The sequence below is a fragment of the Hyperolius riggenbachi genome, chromosome 9 (assembly GCF_040937935.1).
Source record: "Hyperolius riggenbachi isolate aHypRig1 chromosome 9, aHypRig1.pri, whole genome shotgun sequence".
In the NCBI taxonomy this organism is placed as follows: domain Eukaryota; kingdom Metazoa; phylum Chordata; class Amphibia; order Anura; family Hyperoliidae; genus Hyperolius; species Hyperolius riggenbachi.
In genome coordinates, this window is record NC_090654.1 from 265,138,317 (window position 1) to 265,153,784 (window position 15,468).

The 15,468-nt window shown below is 46.7% G+C and overlaps 1 protein-coding gene across 5 annotated transcripts in view; it reads right to left on the bottom strand.

Moving 5' to 3' along the window:
* TMEM63C (transmembrane protein 63C) overlaps nucleotides 1-15,468 on the bottom strand; it is a 41,931-nt gene that overhangs the window by 15,902 nt on the left and 10,561 nt on the right. For 4 of the 5 annotated variants that reach the window (XM_068254489.1, XM_068254488.1, XM_068254491.1 and 1 more), the window contains 9 exons: nucleotides 13,618-13,760; nucleotides 13,489-13,540; nucleotides 13,302-13,410; nucleotides 13,133-13,206; nucleotides 12,710-12,790; nucleotides 8,707-8,827; nucleotides 5,112-5,245; nucleotides 4,517-4,639; nucleotides 2,468-2,621 (listed from right to left, as the gene is read on the bottom strand). In XM_068254489.1, the coding sequence (XP_068110590.1) occupies nucleotides 2,468-2,621; nucleotides 4,517-4,639; nucleotides 5,112-5,245; nucleotides 8,707-8,827; nucleotides 12,710-12,790; nucleotides 13,133-13,206; nucleotides 13,302-13,410; nucleotides 13,489-13,540; nucleotides 13,618-13,760 (991 nt within the window). The remainder of the gene's footprint in view (nucleotides 1-2,467; nucleotides 2,622-4,516; nucleotides 4,640-5,111; nucleotides 5,246-8,706; nucleotides 8,828-12,709; nucleotides 12,791-13,132; nucleotides 13,207-13,301; nucleotides 13,411-13,488; nucleotides 13,541-13,617; nucleotides 13,761-15,468) is intronic. The other variant, XM_068254492.1, reaches the window with a different exon arrangement.

Consider the following 15,468-nt stretch of genomic DNA (forward strand, 5'->3'; position numbering starts at 1 on the left):
GTACGCTGTAACCACAGGCGGGCGGGAAGCTGAGACCAGCCGGGCGCTCCGCCCGGGTAATAGGCTCTGGGGAGAACACTGCACACGCTAGCCAGCCCAACACACCCACATGCAACCCAACACATGCACACACACCTCAACACATGCACACGCTAGCCAACACAACCACATGCAACCCAACACATGCACACACTACTCAACACATGCACACGCTAGCCAACACAACCACATGCAACCCAACACATGCACACACACCTCAGCACATGCACACGCTACTCAACACATGTACGTCACCCAAAACAAGCACAAACTACCCTACACATGCACATGTTGCAAACAAAGCACACTACCTAACACATGAACATGCTGTGCAACACATGCACACTCTACCCCAAACAGGTTACTCAACATATGCACACATTGCCCAACACATGCAAATGCTACCCAACACGTGCACACTCGTCTGGACCCGTATGCAAAGATTTTCTCCTGAGTTTTCTCCGAGGTGATATTTTCAAACTTGTCAATAAAATGCCTTTTAAACTACCAGTAAGCAAAAAAATACTCAAAATAATTTGGATAACACTTTTTCACTTACTTTTTGATACTTTTTCCATTGCAAAGTACTGGAAAGTTATTCTAAATCGAAGATGAAAAATTACCTCTTAGGAGAAAACTCAGAAGAAAAAGTTAATTGTACAGTGGCTTGCAAAAGTATTCGGCCCCCTTGAAGTTTTCCACATTTTGTCACATTACTGCCACAAACATGAATCAATTTTATTGGAATTCCACGTGAAAGACCAACACAAAGTGGTGTACACGTGAGAAGTGGATCGAAAATCATACATGATTCCAAACATTGTTTACAAATCAATAACTGCAAAGTGGGGTGTGCATAATTATTCAGCCCCCTTTGGTCTGAGTGCAGTCAGTTGCCTATAGACATTGTCTGATGAGTGCTAATGACTAAATAGAGTGCACCTGTGTGTATTCTAATGTCAGTACAAATACAGCTGCCCTGTGACGTCCTCAGAGGTTGTCTAAGAGAATATTGGGAGCAACAACACCATGAAGTCCAAAGAACACACCAGACAGGTCAGGGATAAAGTTATTGAGAAATTTAAAGCAGGCTTAGGCTACAAAAAGATTTCCAAAGCCTTGAACATCCCACGGAGCAGTGTTCAAGCGATCATTCAGAAATAGGAGTATGGCACAACTGTAAACCTACCAAGACAAGCCCACCCACCTAAACTCACAGGCCGAACAAGGAGAGCGCTGATCAGAAATGCAGTCAAGAGGCCCATGGTGACTCTGGACGAGCTGCCGAGATCTACAGCTCAGGTGGGGGAATCTTTTTATAGGACAACTATTAGTCGTGCACTGTACAAAGTTGGCCTTTATGTAAGAGTGGCAAGAAGAAATGCATTGTTAACAGAAAGCATAAGAAGTTCACTTTGCAGTTTGCCACAAGCCATGTGGGGGACACAGCAACTATGTGGTTGCTGTGTCCCCCACATGGCTTGTGGCAAACTGCAAACTGAACTTCCCCCAACCAGGTGCTCTGGTCAGATGAGACCAAAATTGAACTTTTTGGCCAAAATGCAAAACGCTATGTGTGTCGGAAAACTAACACTGTACATCACTCAGAACACACCATCACCACTGTCAAATATGGTGGTGGCAGTATCATGCTCTGGGGGTGCTTCTCTTCAGCAGGGACAGGGAAGCTGGTCAGAGTTGATGGGAAGATGGATGGAGCCAAATACAGGGCAGTCTTGGAAGAAAACCTCTTGGAGTCTGCAAAAGACTTGCGACTGGGGCGGAGGTTCACCTTCCAGCAGGACAATGACCCTAAACATAAAGCCAGGGCAACAATGGAATGGTTTAAAACAAAACATATCCATGTGTTAGAATGGCCCAGTCAAAGTCTAGATCTAAATCCAATCGAGAATCTGTGGCAAGATCTGAAAACTGCTGTTCACAAATGCTGTCCATCTAATCTGACTGAGCTGGAGCTGTTTTGCAAAGAAGAATGGGCAAGGATTTCAGTCTCTAGATGTGCAAAGCTGGTAGAGACATACCCTAAAAGACTGGCAACTGTAATAGCAGCAAAAGGAGGTTCTACAAAGTATTGACACAGGGGGGCTGAATAATTAAGCACACCCCACTTTGCAGTTATTTATTTGTAAAAAATGTTTGGAATAATGTGTGATTTTCGTTCCACTTCTCACATGTACACCACTTTGTATTGGTCTTTCATGTACTGATTCATGTTTGTGGCAGTAATGTGACAAAATGTGGAAAACTTCAAGGGGGCCGAATAATTTTGCAAGCCACTGTATATGGCCCCCTGATGTCTCAGTGGTGTGGCAGACATGAAAGCTGCTGTAACAGCACTAGTATATCATTAGGTTACAGCTGTGAAATCATGGAGGAGGGATGAGGACAGGGAGGGGGTAACACTCACCCGCAAGTTCTCTACAGGACGGGTGACATTGAATCGGTCCATAGTGCTGACAATGACAGCTGGGGTGGTGAGGAAGAAAAGCAGGATAAATAGCGCCAGGTTCACACCTGCAAAACGAGCCCACCAAACGGGCCCCGAGACAGCCAGATTCTCCCTGGGGAAAAGAAGAACAGTAAGATCACCACACCTGGACAGAAGATCATCATAACACAGAGGACAACCACCACAACTATATCCACACCTGGACAGAAGATCATCATAACACAGAGGACAACCACCACAACCATATCCACACCTGGACAGAAGATCATCATAACACAGAGGACAACCACCACAACCATATCCACACCTGGACAGAAGATCATCATAACACAGAGGACAACCACCACAACCATACCCAAACCTGGACAGAAGAACATAACACAGAGGACAACCACCACAACCATACCCACACCTGGACAGAAGATCATCATAACACAGAGGACAACCACCACAACCATACCCACACCTGGACAGAAGATCATCAAAACACAGAGGACAACCACCACAACCATACCCACACCTGGACAGAAGATCATCATAACACAGAGGACAACCACCACAACCATACCCACACCTGGACAGAAGATCATAACACAGAGGACAACCACCACAACCATATCCACACCTGGACAGAAGAACATAACACAGAGGACAACCACCACAACCATATCCACACCTGGACAGAAGAACATAACACAGAGGACAACCACCACAACCATACCCACACCTGGACAGAAGAACATAACACAGAGGACAACCACCACAACCATACCCACACCTGGACAGAAGAACATAACACAGAGGACAACCACCACAACCATACCCACACCTGGACAGAAGAACATAACACAGAGGACAACCACCACAACCATACCCACACCAAGGAGATCCATCACAGAGAAACCCAAAGATCATAACAGAGGTTCCCTAACTTAGAGGATATCTGCCACACCCAAACCAAGGAACACATCCTCACAGGCCAGAGGAAGATCACCACATGGGTACACAGCCAGGGGAATATCACAACATGGGTACACAGATAGAGGAAGATCACCACATGGGTACACAGCCAGGGGAATATCACAACATGGGTACACAGATAGAGGAAGATCACCACATGGGTACACAGCCAGGGGAATATCACAACATGGGTACACAGATAGAGGAAGATCACTGCATGGGTACACAGATAGAGGAACATCCCCACATGGGTACACAGACAGGGGAAGAGCAGCATATGAGCACACAGACAAAGGAAGATCAGCACATGAATACAAAGACAGGGAAAGATCACCACATGGGTACACAGAAAGGGGAAGATCAGCATCTGGGTACATACAGACAGGGTAAGATTACCTCATGGGTACAAAGACAGTGGAATATCCCCACATGGGTACACAGGGGATGATCAGCACATTGTACACAGAGAGGATGATTACCACATGGGTAACACAGACAAAGGAACATCACCACATGGGTACACAGATAGGGGGAGATCAGTACATGGGTACACAGACACGGGAAGATCAGCACATTCAGCACATTGGTACACAGACAGGGGGAGATCACCACATGGGTACACAGCCAGAGGAAGATCAGCACATGGGTACACAGCCAGAGGAAGATCAGCACATTGGTACACAGGCAGAGGAACATCACCACATCAGTACACAGACAGGGGAACATCAGCACATGGGTACACAGACAGGGGGAAATCGCCACATGGGTACACAGACAGGGGAAGATCACCACATGGGTACACAGAAAGATCAGCACATGGGTACACAGGCAGAGGAACATCACCATATGGGTACACAGACAGGGGAAGATCACCACATGGGTACACAGACAGAGGAACATCCCCACATGGGTACATAGACAGGGGAAGATCACCACAGGGGTACACAGACAGGGGAAGATCACCACAGGGGTACACAGACAGGGGAAGATCACCACAGGGGTACACAGAAAGAGAAGAAGTGGAGTACGACATGGACAATATCTCACCAGATCACATCATTAGGTGCTGGAGCATAGCGTAGCCCCCACTGGTGGGAGTGGAGGACAGGGGTGACTGAGGACTGCTGAGGAGCCCAGCGGCAGTGCGGATGACTGTAATCCTGAATGATCCTGCAGAGAAAAAAAATGTCATACCTTCATCATCTGCCCATGTATTTCATTATACAATCACATCTATGTCACACTATCGCACAGCAGAAATAGCATGTGATCTCTGTGTGACCAGTGATCTCTGTACAACGCTATGGATTATGTGAGAGCTATATAAATGTATAATAATGATAGTGTGTAGCTGTGGTGGGGGCATTAGAGTGTAAGCTCCTCTGGTGCAGAGGCTGATGGGAGTGGATCAGTGATCTCTGTACAGCGCTGTGGAAAATGTCAGAGCTATATAAATGTATAATAATAATAATAATAGTGTGTGATTGTGGTGAAGATATTAGAGTGTAAGCTTCTTGACTCAAATTAAATGTATTGTGATTAGCAGTGTGAGATGGTCATACACTACAGAATACGTGTAGACTGTGCACTAAGCAGTACAGGGCACATGTAGCGGACACTCGCGGCATTACGGGTCACTCACACGGCCGTCATCCTCTCGTCCTGGAAGGTGATGAATGCGATGCCGAGACGTTTCAGGGGGATGCGATTTCTCTCTGCTGTGAACTCATCAGTCAGTTTCTCTTCCAGCTCGGCGTAGTACTGTTCTGCTTCCACCTGGAGGCAGCAAACCAGAGGGCAGCTATGACAATATATATAACCTTTTGTTTGTGCTATTCAAAACATTGTATTAAACTTTAATCGTATTATTAATCAGTCAGAACCGGAAAATCGACAAAAACATATTGATTAATGTTTCCTGCATCAGCAGATTCCAGGCAGACTTCATCATAAATAATACGATTCACAGACATTTGCAGGCTCTGGGGGCAGGTCTAGGGGACACTGCTGTGCCTGCCTGGGATATCAGGGGGACTCACACACCAGAATATATGCATACAGATTGTTTCAGACTCAATGGCCCTCATCAGTGCATGGCATGAATTAATGTGGCTCTATGTGGTAGGACTTGAAGCACCCAGAGTTACAGATTGCCCAGCAAGCTCATGGTGAACCAGAACTCCTAGGCCTTATCATATGTTTACTCCAACCTGAATAATCGCAAATATCTTCTGTTTTAAGAAGGTAAACTTCTGTTTTGCAAAGCAGAATCTAATGACTGAAAATGACTACAAACTGCATTTACAAAGACATACATTTGTAAAATCAGCATGATAGTTCCACCTCCTGGAGAATTTGTGATACTGCAGCCTCTATTCAAAATGATGAAACCAAGGCAGCCAGCCAAATGCTAACAGGAAACACAATATCCAGTGCTTGTCAGCTTTCTCCAGAACTCACCCTGCCCTCCCATGAATGTGCCAACATTGTCTAGAACTCACTAGTCCTCTCATTATCTCACCAACAGTTTCCAGTGCATATCAGCTTTCTTCAGAACTCATCAGCCCTTGCATGAAATCACTGAAAAACTCTAGAACCCCCCTGCTCTCTGTCTCTGTAGCCCGAATTCGAACACACAAGCCCTCATCAGCAATCTCCAAGACTTACCAGCTTTCTCTAGAAATCACTAGGCCTCTGATGAACTCACCACCACCAGCTTTCTCCAGAACTCACTAAGGACTCATAAACTCACTCACAATCCCCAGAACTTGCCAGCAGCTTTCTTCAGAACTTGACGGGCCTCGGACGGGCCTCTTCTTAACTCACTAATAATCTCAAAGACTTTCTGGGTTTCTCCAAAACTCACCAACCTTCTTCTGAACTTGCCAACATTCTCCAAAATGTATCAGTCCTCTCACAAACTCACCCGCCCTCTTTAGCACTCACCAGCAAAACTCTAACCTAATTAATTTCAGCCCAATATTCTCCAGAATCTCCACAACTTACTAGAAATCTCTAACCTAGACCATCTTTATCCAGCAATCTGAAGAACATACCAGTTCTCGCCAGCCTTCTCCACAACACACCAGCCCTACCAGTGTCCTCCAGAACTCATCAGAAATGTACTGTGTGTTGCTGGAGTGTGCGGTCAGAATCAACCTTATAAATAAGTTTGCAATTACAGGAATTTGACTTGGCGGTTGCCAAGAGAGCCCGAGGTGGGTTTTAAGAACGCTATTAGGACACAGAGGCTGGTTCTGCATACTATCACCAGCCTCTGTGTCTGTACTGTGCCCCGAGCCATCCAGCCCCCCCCCCCCCCCCCCGCTTTGGAGGGAAGGCACGCGAGTGGGGCGCGGCGATATATAGGAGGTGGGGGAGCGGCGGTGACAGGCTTCACAATTGTAAACAGCCTGCTAGCGACAACATGTAAGTCGCTAGCACAGCGGTTTTTTTTTTTCTGGGGGACAGCAGAGCGCAGGGTGGACGGCTGGGGGCACAGTACAGACACAGAGGCTGGTGATAGTATGCAGAACCAGCCTCTGTGTCCTATAGCATTCTTAAAACCCACCTCGGGTTCTCTTTAACTCTTTAAATTCTAGTGTGGTTCTGCATTAAACATGGCTACCGCCTGATGGTCAGTTTTAGTTGCGACTGACTGGTATCTCACTCCCGAAGGCATAAGCTGGAAGATGGAGTGAGCAAGGTGAGATATGTCCTAGGCAATTTAGCTCACTCTCTTCCTGCACCTGCAGGGAAGTTAAACTACAGCCAATTATTCTTTCAGTAGGCCAGTAGTATAGTTGTATGTGGTGTATGTGTTGTTGCGGGGTGTGTGTGTATATGTGTGTGTAGGAAGGGGTCGGTGCCGTGTGTGTGTGTGGAAAGGGAGTTCTGTGTGTATATGGCTGCTGTATGTGCATGATGTGTGCAGGCTGTGTGTATGGCTGCAATGTGTTTGTGTGTGTGATCTGTACTGTGACTGTGATATATCTGGAGAGCTAGATTTAGGAATGTGGACAATCTATTACAGATAAAGTCAAGGACATGTGAAGACATGCCTGCAATGTGTGGAAAGACCAGAAGGTGGCAACATTGGAGCCTGCACTCCCAGTTAGAGATGGGAAGTTCGGATCTTTTCAATGATCCGGATGATTCGAATCGGATCATTGAAAAGATCCGGATCTTTGATCCGAATCTCGGATCATTTTACTACCGAAGCATTCGGGGTGAAATGACTAGCAGGACAGGTCTTTCCCTGCTGTGGACAGGAGAAGGGGAGGGGGGTGGACACACAGAGAGAAGGGGAGAAGATGGACAGAGGGCAGGGAGTGGACAGAGAAGGGAGGAGGGACGAGCAGAAATGTTTGTGCACACAATACCCACATGCTGCAATCATATGCTTTACATGTATTTATTTCACCTATATGCTCATCTGTGTACTTTCTATGCAAACGTCACACAGTGAAGGAAAGCATTCCCAGAAGATAAGTGCAGCTGTTTAGTGCCCAGTGGAGGAGGATCATTTTGCCCTGCAATCACAGTGCCTGCAAAGTTACTGAGCTGTGCTGAGCCAAAAGCTTCAAATGTGATCACTGTGCACAACTACGGAACAGCCAGCCTATAATGAGAAGCACGTTTCAGCCAGTATGTGTGCTCTACACATATCTGGCAGTGGCACCCATGTCCCCTCTCTCTTATCTACCTGCTGTCCCTGCAAGGCTGGCTCCCCTCCAACTCAGCTATCCATCCCTGCTCTGCTTCCAGGACCCCGCTGCCCGCTGAGAGGGGGCGTATCGCTCCTGGCCCCGCCCCTTTTGCGATCCGAATCGTTCATTTTGATGATTCGGATGATCGACTCATTAAATAGATTCGGATCAAAGATCCGAATCGTTCATGATCCGGACAACACTACTCCCAGTGCCCACAATGACCTTCAGAGGAGGTGTAATGCTGGATACACACGGTGCGTTCGTGCACTCGATTTTCCCGTCGATTCCCGTCGATTCGTTTATTTCCAACATGTCCGATTTGGATTTTGATGGATCGTTAGGTCGATTCGCATGCAAAGTATGCCGAATCGACCTAACGATCCATCGAAATCCAAATCGGACATGTTGGAAATAAACGAATCGACGGGAAAATCGAGTGCACGAACGCACCGTGTGTATCCAGCATTAGATGTTCTCACCACTGACCAGCTTTGGAGCTCTTTTTGACTGTTGCGGATCACCTACCGTCTGAAAGCCACAGCAGTCACAGGGGCACAGTCGGGCACATGGATGAGTCTTAATGAAGATTCTCCCCTCTTTTTGGGACTGTCCAGCGAAGTACATGCGCCCCTTCATAGCACGGCGCCTGCGGGGGAGGGAAAAGCATTACACACTACCAAGGATAATACATTCCATATAACATGTGTAATGTACACACACGTTATGTAGCCTTATCATGCAATGGTTGAAGTAACACATTAGTGGTGCACTCCACGGCATAGTGTACCAAGGATGGAGCGTCATGCAATCGATGGGTTGTCCATCTGCCACCTCTTCCCCTGATGGTCCTTCTGACGCACTCCTTGGTACAGCGCTGTTACGCATTAGTAATGTATAAAATTAGTCCCACATTTATGGCATACACTCCACGAAGCAGTCTTATGGGGTGTCCCAGTTTAACCTAAGGCTCCATTCACACTGCCCATAAAAATCTCCAATTTATCAGAACTGAACGGAACAGATTCAAAGGGATAGAAACGGATTCCATGTAAATTTTAGTCCTGCACGATTTTTCCAGATCGCCCAGATGAAGCGAATGGCAATGGAGGCCAACAGAATCAATGCTCAAAACTATGAGGACTGAGGACGTCCAATCTCACTAGGGTGTTTGCCACGTGCGTTTTGCAAAATACTCACCTGCTGCCATCCGTTCCAGTCCTCTGCCGCTGCTGACGCTATCCATTCGGGTCACTGCACACTAGAAATGCCGGTATACTGAATTCCAGAGCATCATGGGAAGCATCAGGCTCCCACTGAGGTGCTCAGAGCTCAGTCACTACTGCTACTAGGCACATTATTGACCTGAGGAAGTTGGAGTATAGCCCACGAAATGTGTTGTCTTTTTGAGCAATAACATTTTCCTGCATACACAGGCCTAGATGACCATATATAGGTAAGCAAACCTTACCCCATTTCCTTTATTATTGTTTTAAGCATCTACACACATTGGGCACCTCTCACCCGAGTACCGGCTCAAAGAGCACAGCTTGTGCAAAATTGCATTTGCTTTCGCTTGCCAGAACAGTGGGGCCGATTCATGCTGCTCCCCTCTCATCGGAGCATGAGGAGGCCTACTCACAGCTCCCCCGGTAATGTGCAAAAATGTCTTGCGCGGTCAATACAATACTTACCTGGGGCTTCCTCCACCAGACACAACCCCCCCCTCCTCCCGTAGCCGAGGTCTCCCGGCATTCCCTGGGTCCCTTCCGTGGTCCCGCTGGCAGCTCCGGAAATACGGTGACTTCAGTTAAAGTCACGCATGCTCGGCCCGTGCACAGGGCTGGGCCAAGACAGAGGCGAGGGAGGCTCCAGCCTCAGGGCACAGTGTAGAAGGGGGCAAACACAACTCACTCAGCTATCATTACCCTATTGTGTTTGAAGCAGAGAGAAATAAGAAAAGGGGTACATGGCAGTGACTGCAAGCCAGATAACTGGAGATTAAGGTGTAGTTCGGGGTGGGGGCCCTGGAGCACCTCTAGTCTAATAGCAAGCAGTGTGTGGCAGCAGGGGTGGGAGGGATGGAGGGGTGCACTTAAGTGTCTCAGCCTTAGGTGCTGGAAAACTGTGTCCCAGTTCTGCTCGTGCACACACCCAGCGCGTTATCACGCTGGTCACCGTAAGCGGCCTGCGCATACGCGATGCCAGGAGACCTCGCGGGCAATGAGGGGCTGGAGGAAGCCCCAGGAAAGTCCAGATTTTAATTCTATGCCTCTGCTCAGGGTCCCTTTAACCCTTTCAGGACCAGCCGCCTAACCCCCCTTTAAGGAACAGGCCCTTTTGCATTGGAGGGGGGGGGGCGCATTTAGAGGGTCAGGCAGCCGGATCCTGTTAGGGCTTGCTGGTGTGTGCCCCCCCTGTGTGGCCAGGTGTCCCCCCTTTCAGCAGCAGCCATAACCCACCTTCCAGGCTCCAGCGATGAGCCGCTGCGGACACCACCGTTCTCTCCGACATCCCCACTCGTTCTGACGCTAAGTCCCGGGTCGCGGCTTGATGACGTCATCAAGCCGCGGCTGGGGACTTACGTCACAACAAGCAGAGATGCCGGCAAGAGCGGTGGGGAGCGCCGATCATCGCGGGAACGGCAGGGAGGTGAGTGGATCCTCTTCTTTCCCCCTACCGCCGCAGCTGTCAAAGTGATCACTACGATCCGCCGGCGATGGCTGCTGATCACTCAGGGGAGATGTCAGCTGTCATATGACAGCTTAATCTCCCCCTCCGGGTGTGCACGATCGCGTCGGGAGTGGAAACGGCGGGCCGGCGTATATTCTACGCCGCATCAGGCTAGAACAGCCACAAGTGCGGCGTAGAATCTAATGCACGCGGTCCTCAAAAGGTTAAAGACCCTGCATATTCTGCCAAGAGACAGCAAATGCAAATTTGCACAAGCTGTGCCAATAATTGAGCCGATGATGCTAAGTTTGCAGCCAGAAGAGTCAGGTTCAGCTTGGTGAGCACACTTCTTCTTATTGCTTCCCTGTGATCTCGCCGCCAGGAGACTTGGGCGTAGGATACAGACGATATATGGCTTATCCTGCTGCTGCACAAGTCCCGGCGGTGTTAAATACTATTCCCCCTCCAGGTCCACGTGGATGGTGGGGAATGATGTAATTCGGCTTCCACCTATTGCTGGTGGCTGAATTACAGTGTTTTAAAAATAACTTCAGCTCAGTCTTCTAACGGTGCCGAAGTTACTTACTGTGCGCCGCTATTGCTGTAATTCCTATTACCGCCTATGGTGGCGCCGGCTGCACTCAAATCTACTGTGCTGTTATTACAGCGCTCGCTTCTTGTTATTTACAGTGTATGAATCATACCAGAAACAAGCATGCAGCTAATCTTGTCAGATATGATTGGCCTCAATTCACTAAGCTTATCTCCTGTCTTTAATAACTCTTCTAGAGTTGTTACCATAGTGATAAGGCATGTAGTATTCAGGAAACCTTTTACCTCAGGCAAACCTAAAGTTAACTCTTCTGTCTTTAAGTTAACTCTTTAATCCTTAAAATAACTCCAGAGTTAAAGACAGGCTGTTCATTAACTGCATGTGAAAATAACTACAGAGGAGATAACTTAACTACAGAGGAGGTAAATTAACTACAGAAGAGGTAACGTAAGGAATGAAGAGATAAGATAACTCTCTTACTAGTGGAGGTAAGTTTTCTCTTGCCTTATTATCTCCAGCATGATCTTAGTGAATTGAGGCCATTGTCAGAAACACCTGATCTGCTGCATGCTTGTTCAGGGCCTGTGTATATTACAGAAAGAGGATCAGCGGGAGAGACAGGCAACTGTCTATGTTTCCTCAAGGTGGCTCTAACATATTAGGACCTGATAATGCGGACCTGAACTCAGAACTTGCTCTCTGCTCTAAAAGATACGCAACAGCATAATAACTTTTAAAGAAAAAACATATCTTTGTTACAGCTGATACAAATCCTGCAATAAATCTGCAGTGTATCTACTTCCTGCTTTTACCAAAGCAGGCATATTGTTAACATCCTGTGCTTTCAAATTAACCTCTCTGGTGTGGCAATCAGCTGACACAGGGGAAAGATCAAATTACAACTTGTGATTAGACACAGAGGAGGGGGGAATTAGACAGATTAAACTCTCTAAATACATACAGGGTGCATTTCTCTATGTTTTCCTTCTGTCCTGTGCAGGAGTTCAGGTCCACTTTAATAAATCCGTCTGTTTCCTTTAAGCAGCACTCTGCAGTTATTAGTGGGATTTCTACATTTAATTCAGAAGTTTTTGTTTGCTAACTTTAATACAAAGAAGAATTAAAGATTTAAATGGCAAATTTTACTCCTGATTTATTCCTAGTCCAGTGGCACTCATTGGAATTCTTTTTTTTTTTTTTACAGTGCTGGGAGGAAATTGTGGGTGGAGCAGCAGGAGGGGTCTGAGAAATGGGAGGGGTTACGTAGGCAAGGCAATGGCAGGAAGCAAAGTGTAAAATCCTAACCTTTTGATGTCAAGTTTCATGAGGCGCCGGACATCATAGCAGAACTGCACATCAGTGACGGTACAGCTGGGATACGCCTCGCTGAGAGCACAGAGAGAAACATTACAAGCCTGTCCCAAAGACCCTCCCACAAGGAACTTCAGCATCACACAGAAGGCATTTTACACCACAGTGAGTCACTAATAAGAGGGGACACATATTCCTGTCCAAGAAAGACTGCACATCATCACCAGGGGTGAAGGTGTCACTATCAGTGTCAGGGGTGGAGGTGTCACTAACAGTGGGAGGGGCAGAGGTGTTACCATCAGTGGGAGGAGCAGAAGTGTTACGCTAAATGGGAGATTGACTAGAAGGGTCGGGAGTGTCGCTCTGCATGGGCGGGATAAGGTACCAGTGGGAGGAGCAGGTGGAGGAGTCACTCACTGGAAGTGTTTGGTAATGAGGGAGGTGTCGGAGATCTCGCGAGGGATGCGGGTCACCATCAGTGTTCGTGCCACCTGAGGAAATAAGTGTTTGGATAAGAGATGGTATGAGGGTCATCAGACACCAGTATGGGGGGGGGGGGTCACACAACCAGTGACATCTCTCTTACCTTCTCATCCTCCCGGTAATGCAGCGAGGCGGAGTGATGCCGCATGCACAGAACTGTCATCAGGAAATACAGGAGCGCAAATACACTATGCAGCCACAGGAAGCGGTCCCTAATGGGGTGACAAATACAACATGTCACTGAGCGTCATAGAAAGTCCTTGTACCCCCCATATTCTCTGACTACTTACTGTACGGGGACATTGACGATGGTGGTCCGCCCGAACTGAGCGGGAGCATCACCTGCGGACACAGAGGGGGAGGGGGTATCAATGGTCGCTACGGCAGAGGCGGATAGTAAGGGAATGGTGGTCACTTACCTAACAGATCTCCTGAAAAATTGACTGGCAGAATGACCGACACAGAGAGGACACAGACCAGAAGCATTAACACCAGAAGGTGGCGCTGATAGGACAGATAGGTGATGGCGTCTATGCCACATTTACTCTGAATTTCTTCATCCCTGAGGAGAGATGATACCACAACTAGAGTTATCTGATACTGCATCCACCCCACATTGGCACTCCTGCCCCCACCATACTGCCCCGTCCCTTACATATTCAGTTTTCCAACCTCACCATCCTACCCAGTATGTCCATCACAACCAACATCAACTACCCTAACCCCATCATTCCCCCTTATCCTCCATGTATTCTACCCCACCCCATACCCAACCCCCATCCCATGCCTATATCCACCCCGACCCTCACCACTCCTCCTCATCCTCCATGTATTCTACCCACCACCTAACCCACCTCATACCTCAAGCTACTCCCCCAATGCCAATATCTACCCCAACCCCACCATTCTTCATCCTCCATGTTTTGTACCCTCCATCTACCCCACCACACCATCTTCCACCACAACCTGCAATACCTAAATCTACCCCACCCTAAACATCTTAATATACCATAATGTGACTAAGCATACCATAATGTGCCTAAACACACTATAATTTGCCTAAATATACCATAATGTGCCTAAACATACCATAATGTCCCTAAAGATACCCATAATGTGCCTACATTTAACATAATGGTCCAAATGCAATTCACTTTTTCGTCTAGAGAAAATGGGAATTGCATATTCACTTGACAGTCAACCTATTGGGCCAATTAAAGTGCAGGATTCTCATCCTTTGAAGCCACTAAACCCACCAGGGCTCAGGGTGGGTTCAGTGGAGAGCTTGTTAAGTTTAACGAAGCGCTCATTAAAGTATAGGAGCATAGCCTAATTTAGCAGCGCACTCTATGGCAGCATAGCGTCGCTGGAGATAATTACCATGCGTTGCTGTCACTAAGCTTAGTGAATCAACCTCAATGTGCCTAAAAATACCAAAATGTGCTTAACTTACTCATAAAGTTCCTAAACATACCAAAATGTACCTAAACATACCCATAATGTGCCTAAACATACCATAATGTGCCCAAACATACCATAATGTGCCTAAACATGCCATAATGTGCCTAAACATAACATAATGTGCTTAAAAATACCCATAATGTTTCTAAACATACCATAATGTGCCTAAACATACCATAATGTGCCTAAACGTGCAAAAATGTTCCGAAACATACCATAATGTGCCTAAACATAACATAATGTTCCTAAACATACCATAATGTGCCTAAACATGCAATAATGTTCCTAAACATACCATAATGTGCCTAAACATACCATAATGTGCCTAAACATACCATAATGTGCCTAAACATAACATAATGTTCCTAAACATACCATAATGTGCCTAAACATACCATAATGTTCCTAAACATACCATAATGTGCCTAAACATGCAATAATGTTCCTAAACATAACATAATGTGCCTAAACATACCATAATGTGCCTAAACATAACATAAGGTGCCTAAACATAACATAAGGTGCCTAAACATACCATAATGTGCTTAAACATACCATAATGTGCCTAAACATACCCATAATGTGCCTAAACATGCCATAATGTTTCTAAACATACTCATAATGTGCCTAAACATACCATAACGTGCCTAAACATAACATAATGTTCTTAAACATACCATAATGTGCCTAAACATGCCATAATGTTCCTAAACATACCATAATGTGCCTAAACATAACATAATGTTCCTAAACATACCATAAAGTGCCTAAACATAACATAATGTTCCTAAACATACCATAATGTGCCT